The sequence below is a fragment of the Lutra lutra genome, chromosome 15 (genome assembly GCF_902655055.1).
Source record: "Lutra lutra chromosome 15, mLutLut1.2, whole genome shotgun sequence".
Lineage (NCBI taxonomy): Eukaryota > Metazoa > Chordata > Mammalia > Carnivora > Mustelidae > Lutra > Lutra lutra.
The window spans coordinates 44778063-44797595 of record NC_062292.1 but is presented as its reverse complement, the minus strand read 5'-3'; the positions used below and the strand labels follow the sequence as shown (position 1 = coordinate 44797595).

The 19533-nt window shown below is 49.4% G+C and overlaps 1 protein-coding gene and 1 long non-coding RNA gene across 3 annotated transcripts in view; one reads left to right on the top strand and one right to left on the bottom strand.

The window, feature by feature from the left end:
* SLC26A9 (solute carrier family 26 member 9) overlaps positions 1–12558 on the top strand; it is a 36347-nt gene extending 23789 nt beyond the window's left edge. For both annotated transcript variants that reach the window (XM_047705510.1, XM_047705511.1), the window contains 12 exons: positions 78–191; positions 405–482; positions 1035–1130; positions 3008–3114; positions 3778–3847; positions 3972–4064; positions 4180–4293; positions 4870–5151; positions 6216–6270; positions 7461–7606; positions 9084–9155; positions 10375–12558. In XM_047705510.1, the coding sequence (XP_047561466.1) occupies positions 78–191; positions 405–482; positions 1035–1130; positions 3008–3114; positions 3778–3847; positions 3972–4064; positions 4180–4293; positions 4870–5151; positions 6216–6270; positions 7461–7606; positions 9084–9155; positions 10375–10422 (1275 nt within the window). In that variant the 3' untranslated portion in view covers positions 10423–12558. The remainder of the gene's footprint in view (positions 1–77; positions 192–404; positions 483–1034; positions 1131–3007; positions 3115–3777; positions 3848–3971; positions 4065–4179; positions 4294–4869; positions 5152–6215; positions 6271–7460; positions 7607–9083; positions 9156–10374) is intronic.
* LOC125086287 (uncharacterized) lies at positions 1011–16172 on the bottom strand. Its single transcript, XR_007123141.1, has 3 exons — positions 16139–16172; positions 1896–2021; positions 1011–1103 (listed from the first exon to the last, which is right to left on the bottom strand). It is a non-coding gene; the product is annotated as an uncharacterized LOC125086287 (long non-coding RNA).
* Between the last annotated feature and the right edge of the window lie 3361 nt (positions 16173–19533).

The window sequence follows — 19533 nt, the reverse complement described above, 5'->3', positions numbered from 1 at the left end:
TGGATGACTATGTTTGGTCTCTACCTGCTGCCCGCCCCCTATGGCCCCCACCTCCGATCCTGCCCCTGTCCCCACAGGAGATGATCGCCCTGGGTTGCAGCAACTTCTTTGGCTCCTTCTTTAAAATCCACGTCATTTGCTGTGCCCTCTCTGTCACTCTGGCTGTGGATGGAGCTGGAGGAAAGTCCCAGGTGAGTGCTGTAGCAGGGCAGTTGGGGGGAGAGGTGAGAGGGAAACAAAACAGCGGCCCCAGAGAAGCCGGGCACCTGCAATCCGGGCCAGCTGCTTCTCCAACCTTTCTCTCCCCTCATCGGTCTCCACTCCACCTAAGGCATCTGTTGGAAATAAGTCAAGAATGAGAATTTCACCCCTATGCCCTGTTCCCAACTCTTTCTCCGGAACAGGTGGCAAGCCTGTGTGTGTCCCTGGTCGTGATGATCACCATGCTGGTCCTGGGGTCCTATCTATACCCTCTCCCCAAGGTAAGAGTGCAGCGGGAGAGTGGAGGCAGACAGGAGACTCCAGTAAGAACAATCCCTAGGCATTGTGTAACCCTCTACAAAGTGACGACATGGTCACACTTTGTCCCGATCACAACCTGTGAAGTAGACAACACAGGGTTTACTTTCCTCCTTTTATAGGTGAGGGAAACTGAGGCTGAGGAAGTCTTAATGATCTGTGGTGATACAGCTCATAGCGCAGGGCTGGTCACCAACTCCAGTCTTCTGACCCCAGTGTCAGTCCCCCCACCAGTGTTTACAAGTGCTTAGGAGTGTCTGACTCGGAAGGCTCTGGGCACCAGGGGATTTGGAGAGGGGGGAGGGGTGGCATGGAGAAGGGCCAGGAGGGGACCCACGGCCTTGGACCTGCACTCTCCAGCCCTAAGATGGAGGGCAGAGATCTGGGGGCTCTGCCAGTAGAGATGTTCTGGAACTGCAGCTTTGTCCTGCGAGACACCAGGGTCGGGGGTGTGTAGGATGGGAGGAAAAAGGGGGGTCCCCCAGGTGAGGAAGAATGACGTTCTGTTTCTCCAGTCTGTGCTGGGAGCACTGATCGCTGTCAACCTCAAGAACTCGCTCAGGCAGCTCGCTGACCCTTACTACCTGTGGAAGAAGAGCAAGCTGGACTGTGTAGGTATAGGGGGGCCTCTGGGTACCCCTCCAGGCCCCTGGTTCCCTCCTCCAACCCCACAGTCCCGTCAGATCTTTCTGTCCGTGATCCCTTTGCTCTGCGGCTCCCTTGTTGTGGAACCAGCTACCAAGAGCCCAGGGTTTGGAGTGAAACATCCTGTGTTCACACCCTATCTCAGCTGCTCACTGGCTCTGTGCTTGGCCCTAAACCAGCAAGTCCCTTAACTTCTCTGAGTCTTGGCTTTCTCATCTGAGAAATGGGTATCTTATACTCTGTACCCACCCCTGCCCCGGGGGTGTTTATGAGGAAGAAATGAGATAATGCAAGCAAGAAGCATGTTATCTGAATTGTACCCCGGGTCCAGTAAAACGTAGCTATGGTTATTTTTATGATCTGTAGTTGCAAATAAAAGCAAAAGCAGAAAGAAATAGTTCTAAAAAAACAGTGACAACAAAAACCCTAGAACCTAAAGCCCGTGTATCAGGATCTTGAGTGAGTTGCCAGATTTCTCTGGAGTGCTGTTTCCTCCTCTGTAATGGGGATGACAGTCACGGCTGCATCACACACTGGGGTTGAGGATTAAATGAGATCATATGGGAAAGCACCGGGCAGCCATGCAACGCTCAGCAAACATGACTGTTTTGATTAGTCACGGTCCCAACGCATCTTGCGTTGGACAAGAGTATTAAGATTACCAGGTACTGACAACTACAACCACCATCCCCAGTTAAGCTCCACCATAACTTATGAGAGGATTTACTGACTTCTTTTCAAGATGATGAAACCAAGGGGCCGCTGGCTGACTCACTCAGACGAACGTGCAACTCTTGATCTCTGGGTCGTGAGATCGAGCACCACATCGGGTATAGAGATGACTTAGATACATAAAACTTGAAAAAAAAAAAAAAGATAAGGAAACCAAGGCTCAGAGAGGTTACAGAACTTGTCAAAGGCCACAGGGGTGGTAAGTAGTCGTCAGGATTGGAACCCAAATCTTAGACAGGCAAACCTCTGCGTGGTACTGTCTCCTGGGGTTGCCTGCATGAGGAAAATCCTTAAAGCCAGAGAAGTGAGCAGTCCATCTGGGGTCCCCCAGTGAGTGATGAGGATAGGGGAAAGTAATGTTCCAATGCCCACCCTAATGATCTGCTTTTTACAACAATCCCCCACCATGACAATCGTCCCTGATATTTACATTGTGTTTGGGCTCCTGTCTGAGCCTCACTATTCTCTACAGGAATGTGGGCAGATTTGTTTCCTTTAGAGGAATTTGGGAGACTGTAAAGGACAATCAAGGGGTCCAACCAACAGCATCCAACCCTGCCCCCACCCACATAGCCAGACCCCAGGCGGGTAGGCAGGGAAGACCACTGAGCCTGTGTCAGGCATACACAGCCTCCCGTTAGGTGGAGAAAGGGAGCTCACGCTTGTGGAGTGACCACTGGGTGCCCGTTGCTAGGCTAGGACCTTAGGTGGCTTAGCTCTTTCATCTTTTCATGAAACAGGTGTCACTGCTCCCCTTTTGTGGGTCAGGCAACTTGGCTCACATCACTAGTGAGTGGGAGAATGAAACTTTGAACCCGGGTGGATCTGACCCTCATGCTCTCAGTGTGCTCCATGCTGCCTCCCTGGGTGGCCTGGCCGTCTCCTAAAAACCCAGCGAGCTTCCTAGCCACGCTCCATCTGGGAGAGACGGGCAAGCACACCCAGAGCCGCAATACATAAGACAGGGCAAAAACGCCGTGAAAAGGGGAAGATGGGTCTGAGTTTGCAAAAACAGGCCTTGGCCTGTTGAATGGCCTTGGCTATTCCCAAAAGACCTCCCAGAAGAGGCAGCCTTCTCCCCAGGCCTGCTCTGACGTGTCTGTCCTCACAGTGTGTCTGGATGGTAAGCTTCCTATCTTCGTTCTTCCTGAGCCTGCCGTACGGTGTGGCCGTGGGCGTCGCCTTCTCCGCCCTGGTGGTGGTCTTCCAGACTCAGTTGTAAGTAACGGCCCCCCACCCCCCGCAAGGCACAGCAGTGGGCCCCCCCCGCGCCCAGGCTGGGCTGACTGACTGCCATATCCCGAAAGCCCCAAAGGAAGCCCTCCTGGGCTCGGAGGGCTGGGGGCCAGACAAAGTAGGAGAAGAACAGGAGTCTGTCCAAAGGCATTGCCAGTCCCCAGACCAAACGGGACCCTCCCCAGGGGAATACCAGGCCAGAGGACAGATGCCATGTCCTTCCTATAAAAAGGTTAAAGGGTACAGGCCAGGGGCACCGCAGGAAGAGGTTTCAGGCCAGGGCAGGAAGGATGCTCTGTGTGAGGGTAGCACTGTCTTCTTTCCTTGAGAACTCAGAACCAGGAAGTGGTGACTTCGGGGCCACCCAAGCTTGTCACCTCACATACTCTACCTCTTCTCTGTGCTGAGCCCCAGGCTGGGAGCTATGTCAAGGCCCCACCTGTCATCCTTCAGGTCATAGCCCAGCCATAGGCCACCAGGCATGTGTCTCCAGTATAGAAAGACCAACCCAGCATGCCCGGGGAGGAGAAAGGGACCCCGTCCCATCCCACTTCTGCCCCCGCTCCCATCCCAGCATCCTTCCAGGCCCACTGGCTTTTAGCATGATCTTTTTTTTTTTTTTTTTCCTTTTCCTTGTTCACCCAGTCGAAATGGCTATGCTTTGGCCCAGGTCATGGACACTGACATTTATGTTAATCCCAAAACCTATAACAGGGTAAGTAATCCAAAGTTAAGACCTATTTCCTTTGCCCTGCCCCCACCCCAAAGAAAAGAGGGTTAAAAAAAAAAAAAGCCAATAAAGACATGTCTGCCACCTGAGCTCAGTCTCCCTGTCCTAGGTCCAGGAAATCGAAGGGGTTAAGATTGTCACTTACTGTTCCCCTCTCTACTTTGCCAACTCGGAGATCTTCAGGCAAAAGGTCATTGCCAAGGTAGGATTCAGGACTCTGGTGGCCAGAGGGGCTGATCAGAGAAGATGGGAGAAAGAGGGCTAGGAGGCAGGCCACCTCCAAAGAGGTCCAAACTGCAATTGTTCTCTCCGTGCAGACGGGTGTGGACCCCCAGAAAGTGCTGCTGGCCAAGCAAAAATACCTCAGGAGGCAGGAGAAGGGGAGGCTGAGGCCCACACAGCAGAGGAAGTCTCTGTTTATGAAAACCAAGGTGAACTGACGCTAGGAGGAGCCTATCCTCCTGGATCCTGCCCCCGGGGGCCCCCCCTCCCAGCAACCCTTGAAGCAAAGACATAAAGTCTCTGGGCGTTCTTCCCCTTGGGTGAGGGGACGCCAGCTCCTGGGGGTAACCACAGAGCCCCACGGCCCCTCCTCATTTTCTGGCTAAAATGGGATGTGGCACATAGACTTACGAACAACCCCAAATGGGGAGCAGCGGTGAATTTGCTGGGGTGCCCACCCAGGTTAGATGTGCGGGCGGGAGTTCTCGGGCACGGTTGTTTCCAGAGGCGCTTTCTCCCACAGCAGAGTGGGCTGAGGCGTCCTTGCCTCTCCCGGATGCCTCCTCCAGCGTTGTCTGGATGGTGGGAAACTGAGCACGCAGGCCCCGCCTGGGGAAAGGCCGTTGGGAGGTGCCCTCCCTGCGGGTTTCTGGGGGCTCGTATTCACCACCTTGACATTCTTGACGTTACTGACCCCCCCCCTGCACATTCCTTGCCCCTGCCTCAACTATAGCAAAGTCGGATTCAGTTTGATGATGCCCTGCCCCCCACCCCTCCACCCCCAGACTGTCTCCCTGCAGGAGCTTCAGCAGGACTTCGAGAACGCCTCCCCGACGGACCCCAACAACAACCAGACTCCTGCTAACGGCGCCAGCGTCTCCTACATCACCTTCAGCCCTGACAGCTCCCCAGTGGCCCACTGTGAGCCACCAGCCTCCGCTGAGACCCCCAGTGAGCCCAATGACATGCTGGCCAGCGTCCCACCCTTTGTCACCTTCCACACCATCATCCTTGATATGAGTGGGGTCAGCTTTGTGGACTTGATGGGTATCAAAGCCCTGGGCAAGGTGAGGCCCCAGGCAGAGGGAGTACCAGCCCACCCTCCACCCCAACACCCTCCCCGCTGCTCTCCCACACTCCCTTTCCTTGGAGCCCTCATATTGACAAGGGAGGTTTCATTCATTTCAAAAGGGAGCTTTCTTCCGGACATGACCAGGAGAGGCTGCTCTCTGCAAAGCAGGCCTAGACAGCCCACAGTGATGAGCAGCTGGAAAGGAATCCCAGAGGGATAGTTGCTGTCCCATCTGCCTTAGCCCCTGTCTCTAGCAGAGAGACATCCCAAGGTCCTTCTCAGGCCACCAGGAACCCACCCCGGGGTCCTCTGAGTAGAGTCCAGCCCGGCCTCGGTTCATGGTCTGCTGTTCCTTCCCACCCTCACCCAGACACTCCAACATCAGCCAATTCCAGTCCAGTGAGAAGAGAAGAAGACATAATACTAATGCCCCACATTCTCAGGCCAAACCGGCAGTCCATGGGACACTCTGAGTAGAGGTATCTATCCATCTGATACCTTTTCAGCAATGCCTCTGATGGTAGGGAGTCAGCAAGCCTCAGAGCTGGCTCAGATAGAGGCAGCCCGGGAAAAACCGAGGCCTATGGAGAGCACAGAGACCGAGTATCACACACAGAGCATCTGCTGGGTGCCCGGAAGACCCCATCCCCAGCCGTGGGCTCAGCCTGCTTCCCTAGCCAGGACCTGGAATCTAGACCTGTCTCCAGCCTCCCCGCAGCTTCTGCCTGAAGCTGCAGTGTTGGGAGAGAGGTGAAATCCGGACATTCAAGCTACTGAGGGAAAACCTCTGACCCCACAAGAAGGGGCCACGGTGTCTTTAAGTGCCCGCCTCATTGGCAAAGTCCATTTCTGTCCTGCTTTCCAGAAAAGCTGGCAGCCAGCACTCCAGGGAGAAGGGGTGTGCTTTGCTGCTATGTTTATCTCTGGCTGCCAGGATGCTTGGGGCTGCTTGTTTGTTTGGCTTCTGAAGTGCGTTTTGTGAATCACTTTTGAGACCTACTCAGAACATTCCTTTCCTTTTGTCTCGCTATCCCAATACCCTTCCCCCAACACTTCTAGCTGAGCTCCACCTATGGGAAGATCGGTGTGAAGGTCTTCTTGGTGAACATCCACGGTGAGAGAAGGAGGACATTTAGAGGACCGGAAGGTTGGGAGTTGGGGGGGAGGGGAGGACCAGGTTGGCGGAACGCTGCGTGGGAGGGTGGACATGAGAGCACTCAAATAACTCCCGCCACCCCCGCCACTGCCTGTGCCTAAGTGCTTGGAGCACAAGTCAGAAGAGACTGTGGCCAGACTGGGGAAACAGCTTAAAGGTCTCAGTAACGGAAGGAGGTGGGAAAGCGGGGGTGTGATGTCTAAAAGGGACAACCGGGATTCTAATTTGCCCCACTACTAATTTGCCTGCATCCTTGGCCAAGTCACTTCATGTCTAGGCATCAGTTTCTACTTATGTCAAATTAGGGGGTTGACTAGATGAATTTGGGGTCTTCTCCAAACCTGTGAGCCCGTGAATGAGCAGATAGCACACACGCATGGTAGCTCTCTGGGGAAGACACACAGGCACACTGTTTTATATACACACCATCTCTGAAGGGTGCGTAGACATGGCCCTGAGGACATGTCCACAGAGCAGAAGACTTTCACATCATCTATGCGGATGCAGAGTGCGAGGTCGTGGATCGAAAGCAAGGACACACAGACATATAACAGGACTGACGGGGCCCATACACCGCACTTCCTGCAGAGATCCAGAGCCCTCCTGGGGGCTGGCCCAACTTCAGAATTAGCCTGAGCAGGACCCAGGCTCCAAGGAACCTGCTCAGAGGGAGAACCTGCAATGGCAGTTAGAGTCAGTGGGCTCCTCCCTCACTGGACAGTCCTCCAGAAATCTTCTCCAGCATTTGGTAAAAGTAAGGGCTTTTCCATGCATTGGAGGTTGTGGGAAAGGTCTAGAGAAACGAGAGGAAGAACAAACCGTCCAGGGATAGAATTGCCAACAGCCTGCTTGTAGACGGTTTAGCCTTTCCCTCTCAATCCCCACAAAGTACCGACTCTCTAAATCAGAGAGTCCCTTCTGCCCGGGGTTGGAGGTTCGGCATCTTCAAGCTCACGTTGCCCTCTGCTGTCCAGAATGGATACTGCAAGGCCAATGCCTTGGTCTGGCCTTCGGGAATGCCCCAAGGAGCACAACCCTCAGTCCTCTCTTTCCCTTCCTTCCCTGTCAGAATCCTTCCTCCCCCCCCCCCCCCCCCAGCTCCAGACCACATGACTGTTATCTTTCTGAAAGCCTTTTCCTCCTTCCAGCCCAGGTGTACAACGACATCAGCCACGGCGGCGTCTTTGAAGATGGGTGTCTAGAGCGCAACCACGTCTTTCCCAGCATACATGATGCTGTCCTCTTTGCCCAGGCAAACGCCAGAGAAGTGGCCCCAGGACGTGACTTCCAAGGGGTAAGGTCCCTGCACGTTGGGAAGCCAAGGCCCTGGGGCACTGAAATGGCAAGACCAGGGGCATGAGCAAGAACATAGGAGAAGGTTTGGGTTCCAACATCAAGTCTGTCCTTTCACGTTTCTAAAACTGTCATTACAGAGTTCCTTATCTGTAGAACAAGCAACCTAAATTAACTTTACCTACCTCACAGCGTTTTTCTTTTGCTTCCTTTTTAAGATTAACTGATAACCATGCCTTTTGTGTCAGTTGAAAGCACTTTGTCTACTGTAATATGTTTTATTAGTATTAATTTCCAGGTCACACAAACACTCAAAGCATATTAGAGTATGCCCAGGCTTCTGGCATTGTCTACCTGCCCTCCCCCTTCACTAGTTCTAGAAAAGGTTTGGGGCAAGGGAGGGGAGTGATTCTGCCCGTTTTAATCTAGCAGAGTTTAGAGGTTTCAGCCTGGTGATGGATGAAGAAGCTGGATCCAAGTTTGGTCTCAGTTTCTTGACATTTATTTGTTAACTCACTAAGTGGTATGCAAATGAGCTACAAATCACACTGTCTAGGACTCCAGAAAGCTGGGAGCTAGAAGAACTCCACCCCACTGACTGGGGTCCCGGACTGGACCTCACCAGCCTCCCCCCCATTCCACTCCCAGGGCCCCTCCCAGCTCAGTAGCCCCTGCCCTTGGCGTCCCAAGACTCCATGTCCCAGACCTCCTTATATATAAAACCTCCCCTCTTCCTGGGTCTTAAGAAAGGCTTTTCTGGCCCCGAAGCAACCATTTGCTCTTTGCTGTGAGAGACTGATGAAGGTGAAGCCATCTGTTCTAAGTGCTGAAAGACTGCCCAGGAAAACAGGGCCCTGGCACCCGTCTTCCACTCTTAGAACAACTGAGCAGGAAGAACAGGCCTTTGGGCTCCACAGAGCAAAAGAGGGAGATTCTGGAAGAATCCTCACCATTTATTACTGCAGAAATTATGCCCAGTTACTATGGTTATAGATCTAAAATGATTTATGGATGTAGAATGTATTTATATTTATACTTACATATTACAAAATATATTCACATATACATAGGTGTATATATGTAAATTATACACACACATGCACACCCCTTTTCGACAGCATCGTGAGGTAGAAAGCCCACCAAGTGAGTTCAATCATCCTACTTTTGCAGATGAGGAAACAGATTCCCAGAGAAGGGAAATGGATTCCTCAAGGTCAGGCAGCTAGCCAGTCGTCCTTGTCGGTTTGGCCAACCTCCCCTGCCTCTAAGGTGCCCACAAAGGAGGGCAGCCCCAGGTGCACCCCTCTGCTGTAAGGGGGAGGGCCACCCGTGCTACCTTTTGTGAGGTAGATGAGGGAGGGAGGGAAGAAGCAAGAGGGCAAGTCATGTGGCAGAAAACCCTCTGGAGGCTGCCATTTGCACCAGACTGTGTCATCCAATCATGGAGCTCATCCTGCACACATCTTCCCCCCTTCCAGGCTCCAGTGGACCCGGAGCTGTCCTTATATGATTTGGAGGAGGATAGCCCCAGCTACTGGGACTTAGAGCAGGTGAGCTGAGGGGCAGCAGGTATGGGGGGTGGGGGGTCAGGAGCGGGAAGGAGACCCTCCCAAACCCAAGGTGTTCACCGGGCTCTCTCCCCACCAAGCCAGAGCTGGCCCCTTGAAGGCCACAATGTTGCTCTCTCAACTCTCCTGTAATAGCAGATCCCACCTCTTCTCACTCCCTGACAGGCATCATGGGGGGAAGGGGGAGACACAGGACAAGGTTCTCAGGAGGTGACTTCTATGCTGAACTCTGCACCGTATCCACACATGATCTGGGATGGACACACAACACACGAGGCCCCCGTTTCTATCACTGTAGAGCAGGGGAGCTGTGGGGGACGGCTGGCCCCGTCTACCTCACAGGATCCGTGAGGGATTCACATGTTCCTTCACGAATGCAACAGACATGTGAGGACTGCTTGCCTGGCGCAGTCCCAGGGTGGGCATCCAGCGCTGAGACCCCTGCCCTCAGGACACTTCTATTTGGGGAGGGTCAGAAGAATTCGAAGACTACAAATGTTGTCGCCTACAGCCAGCCCTTTAGCGCTCGTGGCCACGCAGCGGGGAAGCGTCAGCATCCCCACAGGGCCCCGTTGTCCTGACAGGGAAACTAGGACCACCCCACTGCCCTGACTTACAAGAAACCCAGATGACTAGCTGGGGAGGAGTCTGGCTTCGGGCCTGGGGGTCACATCTTACTTTGTACTTCTCATTCCTTCTGGGCTTGAGTTCCATGTCCTCTGAACAGGTCTCTGGGAGTGCTGATGGCGTGTGGGAGGCATTAGGAAAGAAAGCCGGAGCTACAAAGACTTGGCAGGCTGATTTCTGTTCTCCCATGGAATCTCCAGCACATTCCAAAAACCTTGGCTAGGCCCCCGAACAGCTTATCAGAGCAAGAAAGGACTTTAGAGCGTGTCTGATCTTCCTCCTCCTGTCAGCTAACAAAGAAAGAGAAGCTAAAAAGGAGGAGGGACACATGGAGGTCACAGAGCCTGCCAGAGGTGATTCTGAGCAGGTTCCAAGCATCTCCTCTCCTCACCTCTGTACCAGTTTGCCTCTTAGGCGGGGCCCGCCTCTCCCCCACTCATGCACACACTCACACTCACACGCTTCCTCAGGAAGCTCTCTCGGGCCAGAGGCTCATAGGGTCACCTCACGGTTGTAGCCACTGTGAATCTGAGAGGTCTAACGCCCTCCCTTCCCCTCCCTTGTCCTCCTGCAGGAGATGTTCGGGAGTATGTTTCACACGGAGACCCTGACTGCCCTGTGAGGGCCCAGCCAGCCCTCCATACTGTCTCCAGAGCACATGGCATCCAAGACTCCCAAGAAGAACGAGCCTGGGGTCATGAGGTAGAGGAGAGCACATCCACCAGGACCTCCGCTCCTCCCTACTCTCCCCCTCCTCCTCCTCTCTCCTTCCCCTGTAGGCCTCCTGGCATCTCTAGAGCCAGCCAACCTCAGCAGCAAGAGAAACCACCACTTCACTCTCCTGCTGATGCTCAGGGCCCCGGCCAGAAGGAGAAAGCCTACAGCTCACCCCGCCGCACCCACCCATGCCCTGCCCAAGGCAGCTGATGGGACCCCCACCGCACCCCCACTCCCTGGCCCAGACTGCTGTCTTCAGAATGAGCCAAGAACAGAAGGGAGAATGGGCCCCTGCTGACCTAATGTGCAAAGGCCCTCGCGCCCCAACAGCTTGGTGTCAGATGGTGTCAAGCCATCACAGGACACAGGAATGAACTTGCTCAGGACTCAATGGCTTGCCCCATCCAGCTGCCCCAACTCTGTCCCTGGCAGCTGTGCGCTCCTGGGGCCACATGCTCCCTGCGACCCAGGACTCTCAGTCTTGACTCTGCCTCCTTCTTCCTCATCTCAAGGCTACTGGGAGCTCCGCTGCTATTCAGCACTTCAGACTCAAGCCAGGGGGTGGCCAGGGTCCTGGGGCCACCAGAGCTACCTCCCCTGGGGCAGCCCACCAACGTAGCTGTCCCCAAACATGATCTCTCCCCACTGCCTTCAGGGGCTGCTCCCCTCCACTTGAAACCCGGGGGGGATCCAAAAAGGACAGGTGGGTAGCCACCAAAGTCCTCTGGCAAACTAGTAACAGATGCCAGTTATTCTGCGTAAAAGCTCCTGGGAATCCTTTCTTTACTAGAGACTTGGGGGGTGGGGTGTACTAGGGGCAACCAAGGGCCAGCTGCTGGGACCTGAGCCCTGACGGTCCCCTTGACTTCAGAAATGCCTCCCCCGCTTAGGAAATCAGCTTTCCACTGTGCTTTTTCACTTGATGAAGAGCCAATGATTTTAACTCTCCCTTATCAGCTTGGGGCCTAGATCCTTCAGCCAGCCAGGGGAAGAAGCCCCCCGAGAGCCAGTGGCACCCCCCAAGTGGATGCAGAACGTGGCAAAGGGCTGATCCAGATTGGGTCTTCCTCCACGGGCTTCCTTAACAAACTCAGGACCTGAAGTCATCGTCTAGGACAGATGAGAAGAGGGATACGTTCTTCATGGATGTGAGGGGTTTAATTGAAGAACCCTACTGTTGACTTGAAAATAAATAGATGGTATGTGCAAGTATTTGGGGAAATTCCCATGGAAGTGCCCAGAAAACCTTTCCATCTTCCCTCCACTGTTTCTTCCAAGCTCCTTCAACTCAATGACCCTGCCCAACAGGTTGGGCTGGCCCAACCTGGGAAAAAAAAGCCCCAATTCCTAACATCAGCCTGACCTATGCTGTGTGTCTGTGTGTTGAGTGAGCCGGTCAGCTAGCAAGTCTTCTTAGAGTTAAAGGAGAGGGTGCTGGCAAAGAGCCAACAGATTCTTGGCCTACAAGCATTGCTTCTCTGTGATTTCATTATGCCATCTGGCTGCCAATGGAACTCAAGACTTGGAAGGCAGAAGACAATGTTATCTGGGATTCACTGTGCCCAGCACCTGAAGTGCCAAATTCCAGGAGGACAAGAACTTTAGCCAATGACAACTCATCTCCCCTACTCCACCTCCTTCAAAGTCCATCTCAGGCCCAGGAGGTAGGGGAAGGTCACAGAGCCTCAAGAGATCCCAAGCAGAGGTGTCCTTTGAACCAAGTGTCCGGACAGTGGAGGTAAAATTGGAAACGCATGGGGTAGAGGGAGAATTTGACAAAAACCTCACTACCGGAAGACTTTGAAAAGAACCCAAGCAAAGTCAAACAGACCGCTGTCCGGACATGACTGAGGCAGGACAGGAGGCCAACATAGTGAAATAATCCAGAATTTCAATACTTTTGAATGTTCTTCGTGATACTGACCTGTGACGATGGGATCTCCGGGGAAGCCCGGGACTCGCGATATTTGTGTAATTTATTTAATTTAAACAGCATTCTCCTTTTGTTCATTTTGGTAATAAAGTGGTTTTGAAATGTGAACAAATGCATGTGTTCGGCGGGTTTTACATCAAAGCAACGTAAGTCACCTCCAGAATAGGCTGGCCTTGCTTTGCTCTGTCCTAGAGGGAAACGAGGGGCTAAGAGCCATCCACCAATACAATGGAAGATTTCAGGATATTTCTTTCACTGTTGGCAAATCATATGGATGGAAAAAAAAAAAGGAGTATGATATGAAAGAGTTAAATAACAAAGTCAACTATCTTGATCTGGTGGACATGTGTTACATTGCACACACAACATTTAAAATTTCTACTTCCTAAGTACACAGAACATATTTACAGAAGTTGATCACATTCTAGGCTCTACATCATTCTCAACAAATTTTGAAGAAGAGGCATTTTCCACAAGTAATGACCACAATACATTGAAGCTAAAAATCAATTACAAAAAGACAACTTGCACCAAAAAAGGATGCCTTTAGAATTTTTTTAAAGATTTTATTTATTATTTATTTGACAGAGAGACACGGTGAGAGAGGGAACCTAGCAGAGGAAATGGGAGAGGAAGAAGCAGGCTCCCCGTGGAGGAGGGAGCCTGATGCGGGGCTCGATCCCAGGACCCTGGGATCACGACCTGAGCCCAAGCCAGACGCTTAACAACTGAGCTACCCAGGAGCATCCCCCCAACTTTAGAATTTTTTTAAAAAATCCTTCTAAATAGGGGCACCTGGGTGGCTCAGTGGGTTAAGCCTCTGCCTTCGGCTCGGGTCATGATCCCAGGTTCCTGGGATCGAGCCCCGCATCGGGCTCTCTGCTCAGCGGGGAGCCTGCTTCCCGACCCCCCTCACTGTCTGCCTCTCTGCCTACTTGTGATCTCTGTCTGTCAAATTAATAAATAAAAAATCTTAAAAAAAAATACTTCTAAATAACCCAGAGTCCAAAAAGAGATCATATGGAAAACTGAAAACATTCAGACTTAAACAAGAATGCAAATACCAGGGACGCCTGGGTGGCTCAGTTGGTTAAGCAGCTGCCTTTGGCTCAGGTCATGATCCCAACATCCTGGGATCAAGTCCCACATCGGGCTCCTTGCTCGGCAGGGAGCCTGCTTCTACCTCTGCTTCTGCCTGCCATTCTGTCTGCCTGTGCTCACTCTCTCTCCCTCTCTCTCTGACAAATAAATAAATAAAATCTTTAAAAAAAAAAAAAAGAATGCAAATACTACGTATCAAAAGAGTACAGGGAGGGGCACCTAGCTGGTTCGGTCACTTAAGTGTCTGCCTTCAGCTCAGGTGATGATCCCAGGGTCCTGGGATGGATTCCCACGTTGGGCTCCTTGCTCCACAGGGTGCCTGCTTCTCCCTCTGCCCGCCACTCCCCCTGCTTATGCTTGCTGTCTCTCTCTCTCTCTCTGTGTCAAATAAATAAATAAAATCTTTAAAGAAGAAAAAAAAAAAAACCTTGCAGGGAGGGGCACTGGCTGACTCAGTCAGTAGGGCATGCAATTCTTGATCTCCCAGTTGTTCAAGCCCTACACTGGGTGGGTTGAAGCCCTACGCTGAGTGTAGAGATTACTTAAAATAAAATCTTCAAAAACAGAAAAGAAAAAGTTGACAGTTAATGAACCAGATATTCAACAGTGGTAGTTAAAAACAAACAAACAAGAAGAGTAAATGAAACAAGATGGGATTGGGAAGGAGACAAACCATAAGTGACTCTTAATCTCACAAAACAAACTGAGGGTTGTAGGGGGGAGGGGGTTGGGAGAGGGGGTGGGGTTATGGATATTGGGGAGGGTATGTGCTATGGTGAGTGTTGTGTAGTGTGTAAACCTGGCGATTCGCAGACCTGTACCCCTGGGGATAAAAATATATGTTTATAAAGCTGTAAAAAAAAAAAAAGAAAAAAGAAAGGATGAATACCCAAGTTTTGTAGCAACATGGACGGGACTGGAAGAGATTATGCTGAGTGAAATAAGTCAAGCAGAGAGAGTCAATTATCATATGGTTTCACTTATTTGTGGAGCATAATTTTAACAAATAGCATGGAGGACAAGGGGAGATGGAGAGGAGAAGGGAGTTGAGGGAAATTGGAAGGGGAGGTGAACCATGAGAGACTATGGACTCCGAAAAACGATCTGAGAATTTTGAAGGGGTGGGGGGTGGGAGGTTGGGGGCACCAGGTGGTGGGTATTGTAGAGGGCACGGATTGCATGGAGCACTGGGTGTGGTGCAAAAATAATGAATACTGTTATGCTGAAAAAAATAAAAAAAATTAAAACAAACAAACAAACAAACAAACAAATAAACTCAAAGAAATCAAAAGAAAAAGATAGTAATGATAGTATAGCTAACATTTATTGAGCTGTTACTATAAGCTTCCAAATGCTTTACACGTATTAACTCAAGTAATCCTCCCAGCAATGCTGAGGGGTACAGATTCTTATTATCCCCATTTCATGGATGAGGAAACTGAAACTCATAAAGGTGTGTCTGTTGTTTTTTTTTTTAAGATTTTTATGTATTCATTTGAGAGAGAGGGAGGTCGAGCACAAGCTGGGGGTGGGGGGCTCAGAGGCAGAGGGAGAAGCAAGCTCCCTGCTCAGCATGGAACGGAGGACAAGGTGTTCCATCCTAGGACCTGGAGATCAGGACCTGAGCTGAAGGCACACACTTAACCGACTGAGCCACCCAGGCACCCCCAGACAGGTTTTATGTAAGTTTCCCACTCAACACAACTCCATGAACATGAAGGAGATTAATATTTCTACCCAAGGGGTGCACCTGGGTGGCTCAGTCGGTTAAGCAGCTGCCTTCCGCTCAGGTCATGATCCCGGGGTCCCCGGCTCAAGCCCCACATCGGGCTCCCTGTTCAGCAGGAAGCCTACTTCTCCCTCTCTGTCTATCCCTGCTTGCGTTCCCTCTCTTGCTGTCAAATAAATAAATAAAATCTTAAAAAAAAAAAAAATTTCAACCCAAGTAATCTGTCTCTAGAGCTTCAGCTCTTAACTACTACAAAGTTAAAAACTTAAGTGAAATGAATAAATTGCTAATAAAATATAATTTACCAAAATGAAATTAAAAAAAACAAAACATAGAAAGTCTGAAAATCCTCCAGCCATTAGGTAAAACAGAGAAAACACCAGGCTCAGATTTCTTTATTTTTTAGAATTGTTAGAAAAATATATTATGTTTCGGGCCCAATTTCATATATATATATATATATATATAATTTCAGAGAATGCAAAAAAGAGAGAGAGAGGAAGAGAGGAAAGTCAAGTAGAAATAAGTCTCTCTCGGGGTGCCTGGGTGGCTCAGTGGTTAAGGCCTCTGCCTTCGGCTCAGGTCATGATCTCAGGGTCCTAGGATCGAGCCCTGCATCGGGCTCTCTGCTCAGCAGGGAGCCTGCCTCCTTCTCCTGTCTCTCTCTGTCTGCCTCTCTGCCTACTTGTGATCTGTCTGTCAAATAAATAAATTAAAAAAAAAAAAAAAAAGGAAATAAGTCTCTCTCTCTCTCTCTCTCTCTGTAAAAGTAATCCAAAGGTAGGTATGCCTGGGCTGGGATTGTCATGAGGTTCCCCTAGGACTCGGGCTACTTTCCTCCTGAGGTGTAGAACTCACCATCATGGTCCAACACGGTTGTTAGAGCTATGGCCATCACATCTGAGCACGGAGAGAAGGATTTAACAAGAGTGTGTCTATAAAAACACCTCCTTGAATCACATGCAACACTTTGGCTTACCTTCCATTCTCTAAATGTAGTCACAGGGCAAAAGTCAGCTGCCTGGGGCTGGGAAATGTGGTCTTGCAGCTGAATATTCAACTGCTGAGCTCAAACTCAGGATTCTTGCTACTTAGAAAGAAGGGGAATGATAATGGGGTCAGCTGGAAATCTCTACCATTTTGTCTGAGATTTCCAAGGCTATTATAACACTTGATATTGAATCCCAAAGAAGACATTATTAGAAAGAAAAACTACAGGCCAAAATCAAATTCATAAACAGAATTGCAAAAATCCTTAAGGAAAAATCCAGCAGTGGGTTTATCTAAGTAATGGTTTTTCCCAGGGTGGTTTACATTTTTTTAATTTATTAATGTGATTCACTACATTAACAGACTGAGGGAGAAAAGCATTTTGCCTGATATGGAAACACATTTTAAAGCTATTATAATTGAGTTAGTCATATTAGCATAGAAATAAACAAAGAAACCAAGGGAGAAAAAAAAAGCCCAGTAACAGGCCCTTTCACATATGAAAACATAGTAAAATGTCAGAGCTGGTCCTGCCAATCTCTGAGGACAGGGTAGCCTATTTAAGGAACGGTGTTGGGAAAATTGGTTATCTCATTGGAAAAAAAATGAAATTGGACTGTGATCTTATACCACTTACAAAAAAATCAATTCCAGATGGATTAAGAACTTCACTGTAAAAGTTTAAACCTTTTAAGAGATAACATATTGAAATATATTTATGACCTTGAACTAGAGACTTACTAAATAATAAACAAAAAGTACCAATGATTTTTTTAAATGATAAGTTCACCAACATGAAAATTAAGACTTTAGTTCATCGAAGACCATAATGTGAAAACACATGACACAAATGGATAGAAATATTGCAACATAAGTATAACTGATAAAATATTAGTATTTAATATATGGAAACTCCTGGGTGCCTGGGTGGCTCAGTGAGTTAAGCCCCTGCCTTTGGCTCGGGTCATGATCTCAGGGTCCTGGGATCGAGGGCTGCATTTGGCTCTCTGCTCAGCGGGGAGCCTGCTTCCCCCCCCCCCCTGCCTACTTGTGATGTCTCTCTCTCTGTCAAATAAATAAAATAAATAAATATATGTATAGAAACTCCTAAGACCCAGTAAGACAAACGACTCAAAATAAAAATGGGCAAAAGACAGAGATAGTGATTTTACTGAGATACAAGAATATCCAGTAAGCAAATGAGAAGATGCCTAAAGTCATTACTAAATTGGAAATACAAATCAATACCACGATGAGATATCCTTTTTCCGGCCGCTAGCTGGGCAAAATTAAGACGTCTGAAATGCCAAGCGCTCATCAGAATATGCAGAACATGAAGCAACAGGAGCTCATACACTCAGCACAGCTTACTGAGGGGAGTGAACTAGTTCAATGGCTTTGGAAAATAATTCGGCATTATCCTATAAAGCTGAACATTCGCATATAATACAACCCAACATTCCCACTCCTAGATAGAGACCTCCGAGAATCTCTTTCCCCTGTGGCTCAGGGCACACGAACAATCGGTGTTGACATTATTTGCAGAATGCAGTAGCCTGCACAGGGAATCCAAACATCCTGCAGTGGGACAGAACCGTAGGGACAAAGCCCACAAACTCCTGGTAGGGTGAAAACCGCAAAGACTGTAAAAAGCATGCTGTCACTTTTATAAAAGCAAGCGAAACCAAACTCTCTCTCTTTCTCTCTCTTTCTTTCTCCTAACCCTCTACCTGGTGGAATGATTGAAAGCACACTCAGACACACCCCATTTCAGGGAGTGGTCACCTAGAGCAGGGAACGGAGGAAGCGAGGCACTAGGATACACACACGCCTTTACCATTATTGATTTTGGGGGTTGTGTTATTTGCTTTACACCTTCATTGCATATAGAGAGTATCAAATGTTACATGGTAAGAGAATTTAAAGGATATTTAAACTCAGGGAAACCTTTTTAATATAAGCTAAAGGAAAGAAGCAAAATACAGGACTTTGTATATGGTATGTATCTGGTTTTTTGTTTTTTTTTTTTTAAAACAGACGCACATTGGAAGCTCCTAAATTGAAGAGATTTGGGGCAGTATCTATGTAGTTAGTTGAATGTTATGAGTGTAAAGCAAGCACGGGGGTTGGAAGCATACAGGGAAAAAAGGAGTTTTTAAAGTCACTTGTGATCTACTGGAAAGAGATTACGTTAAACCAAATAAATATATCACTTCTCCCTCTTTGTCCTCTGAAATGACTGCAGTGGACATCCTTATTTAGTCATCCCCACCCCCCAACCCCTCATCCCCTCCACCCCACCCTGTTTGATTTAATTGACCCCCTCCCTTGGGTGGTCTTTCTATTTAAATCAGGGAAACGGAGCTAGATCTCCCAAATGCATTTGGATCTTGTGTTTGAGAAAAATCAACAACCCAGTACCAGATGCAAGTCACATGAAAGTGCCCCCAAAACACAGGTATGTGTCCTTTTTGTCTTCCCCATCCTGCCTTAACACGGAGTAACGCTCTGTGTGTACCAAACCTGAATGGATTTCTGCCACCTAAGGTCCTCCTAATGCATTACTTCAAATCTCTACTTTGTCTCTAGGTATGCCTTATTGACACTGAGGAACACATATTTTATTGGGAAACTGCAGGTGTTAGGCCTTGAGAGTTTCGCAACTGTTCTTTTGGTGTATGTCGCCACGTTGTGGACTCCTTTAGGTCATGCTTTGAGCACCAAAAATACTCTCGGTCTTGCCTGTTGTATCGTTATTTACACACAGTAAATTATTTTTTCCAAGTATGCTGCATGTCTGCAGTTTTGAAGTTTTTAATAAAAAGCATGCCAGTATGAATATCAGCAGTTAATTTTAGTAACATTGGGGTTTGTTTGTGGTTTTTTGGTAAGGATTTATTTCTTCCTTCCAGAGAGAGAGAGGGAGAGGGAGAGGGAGGAGCACAACATCCAGCGGAGCCCAGGACCCAAGATCCGGACCTGACCTGAAACCAAGAGGTGGATTCTTAACTGACTGAGCCACCCAGGCACCCCAGTAACACTGGACTTTTCTTAAAGTTCATTAAGAGGTTTGAAATAGAGGTGTGTTCACTAGTGAAAAATAGAGGGGATGAGGGTCCAGATCAAATTGTCAAAAGTCAAATGTCAAGACAATGAAGAAGCATCAGCTGCCCTGGCCTGGTTGAAGAACAGAGGGGATTTGGGGAGTGAGACCACACCACTCTCATCCCTAGGTGCCGTCCTTCTCTGAGCTTGTCTTTCTA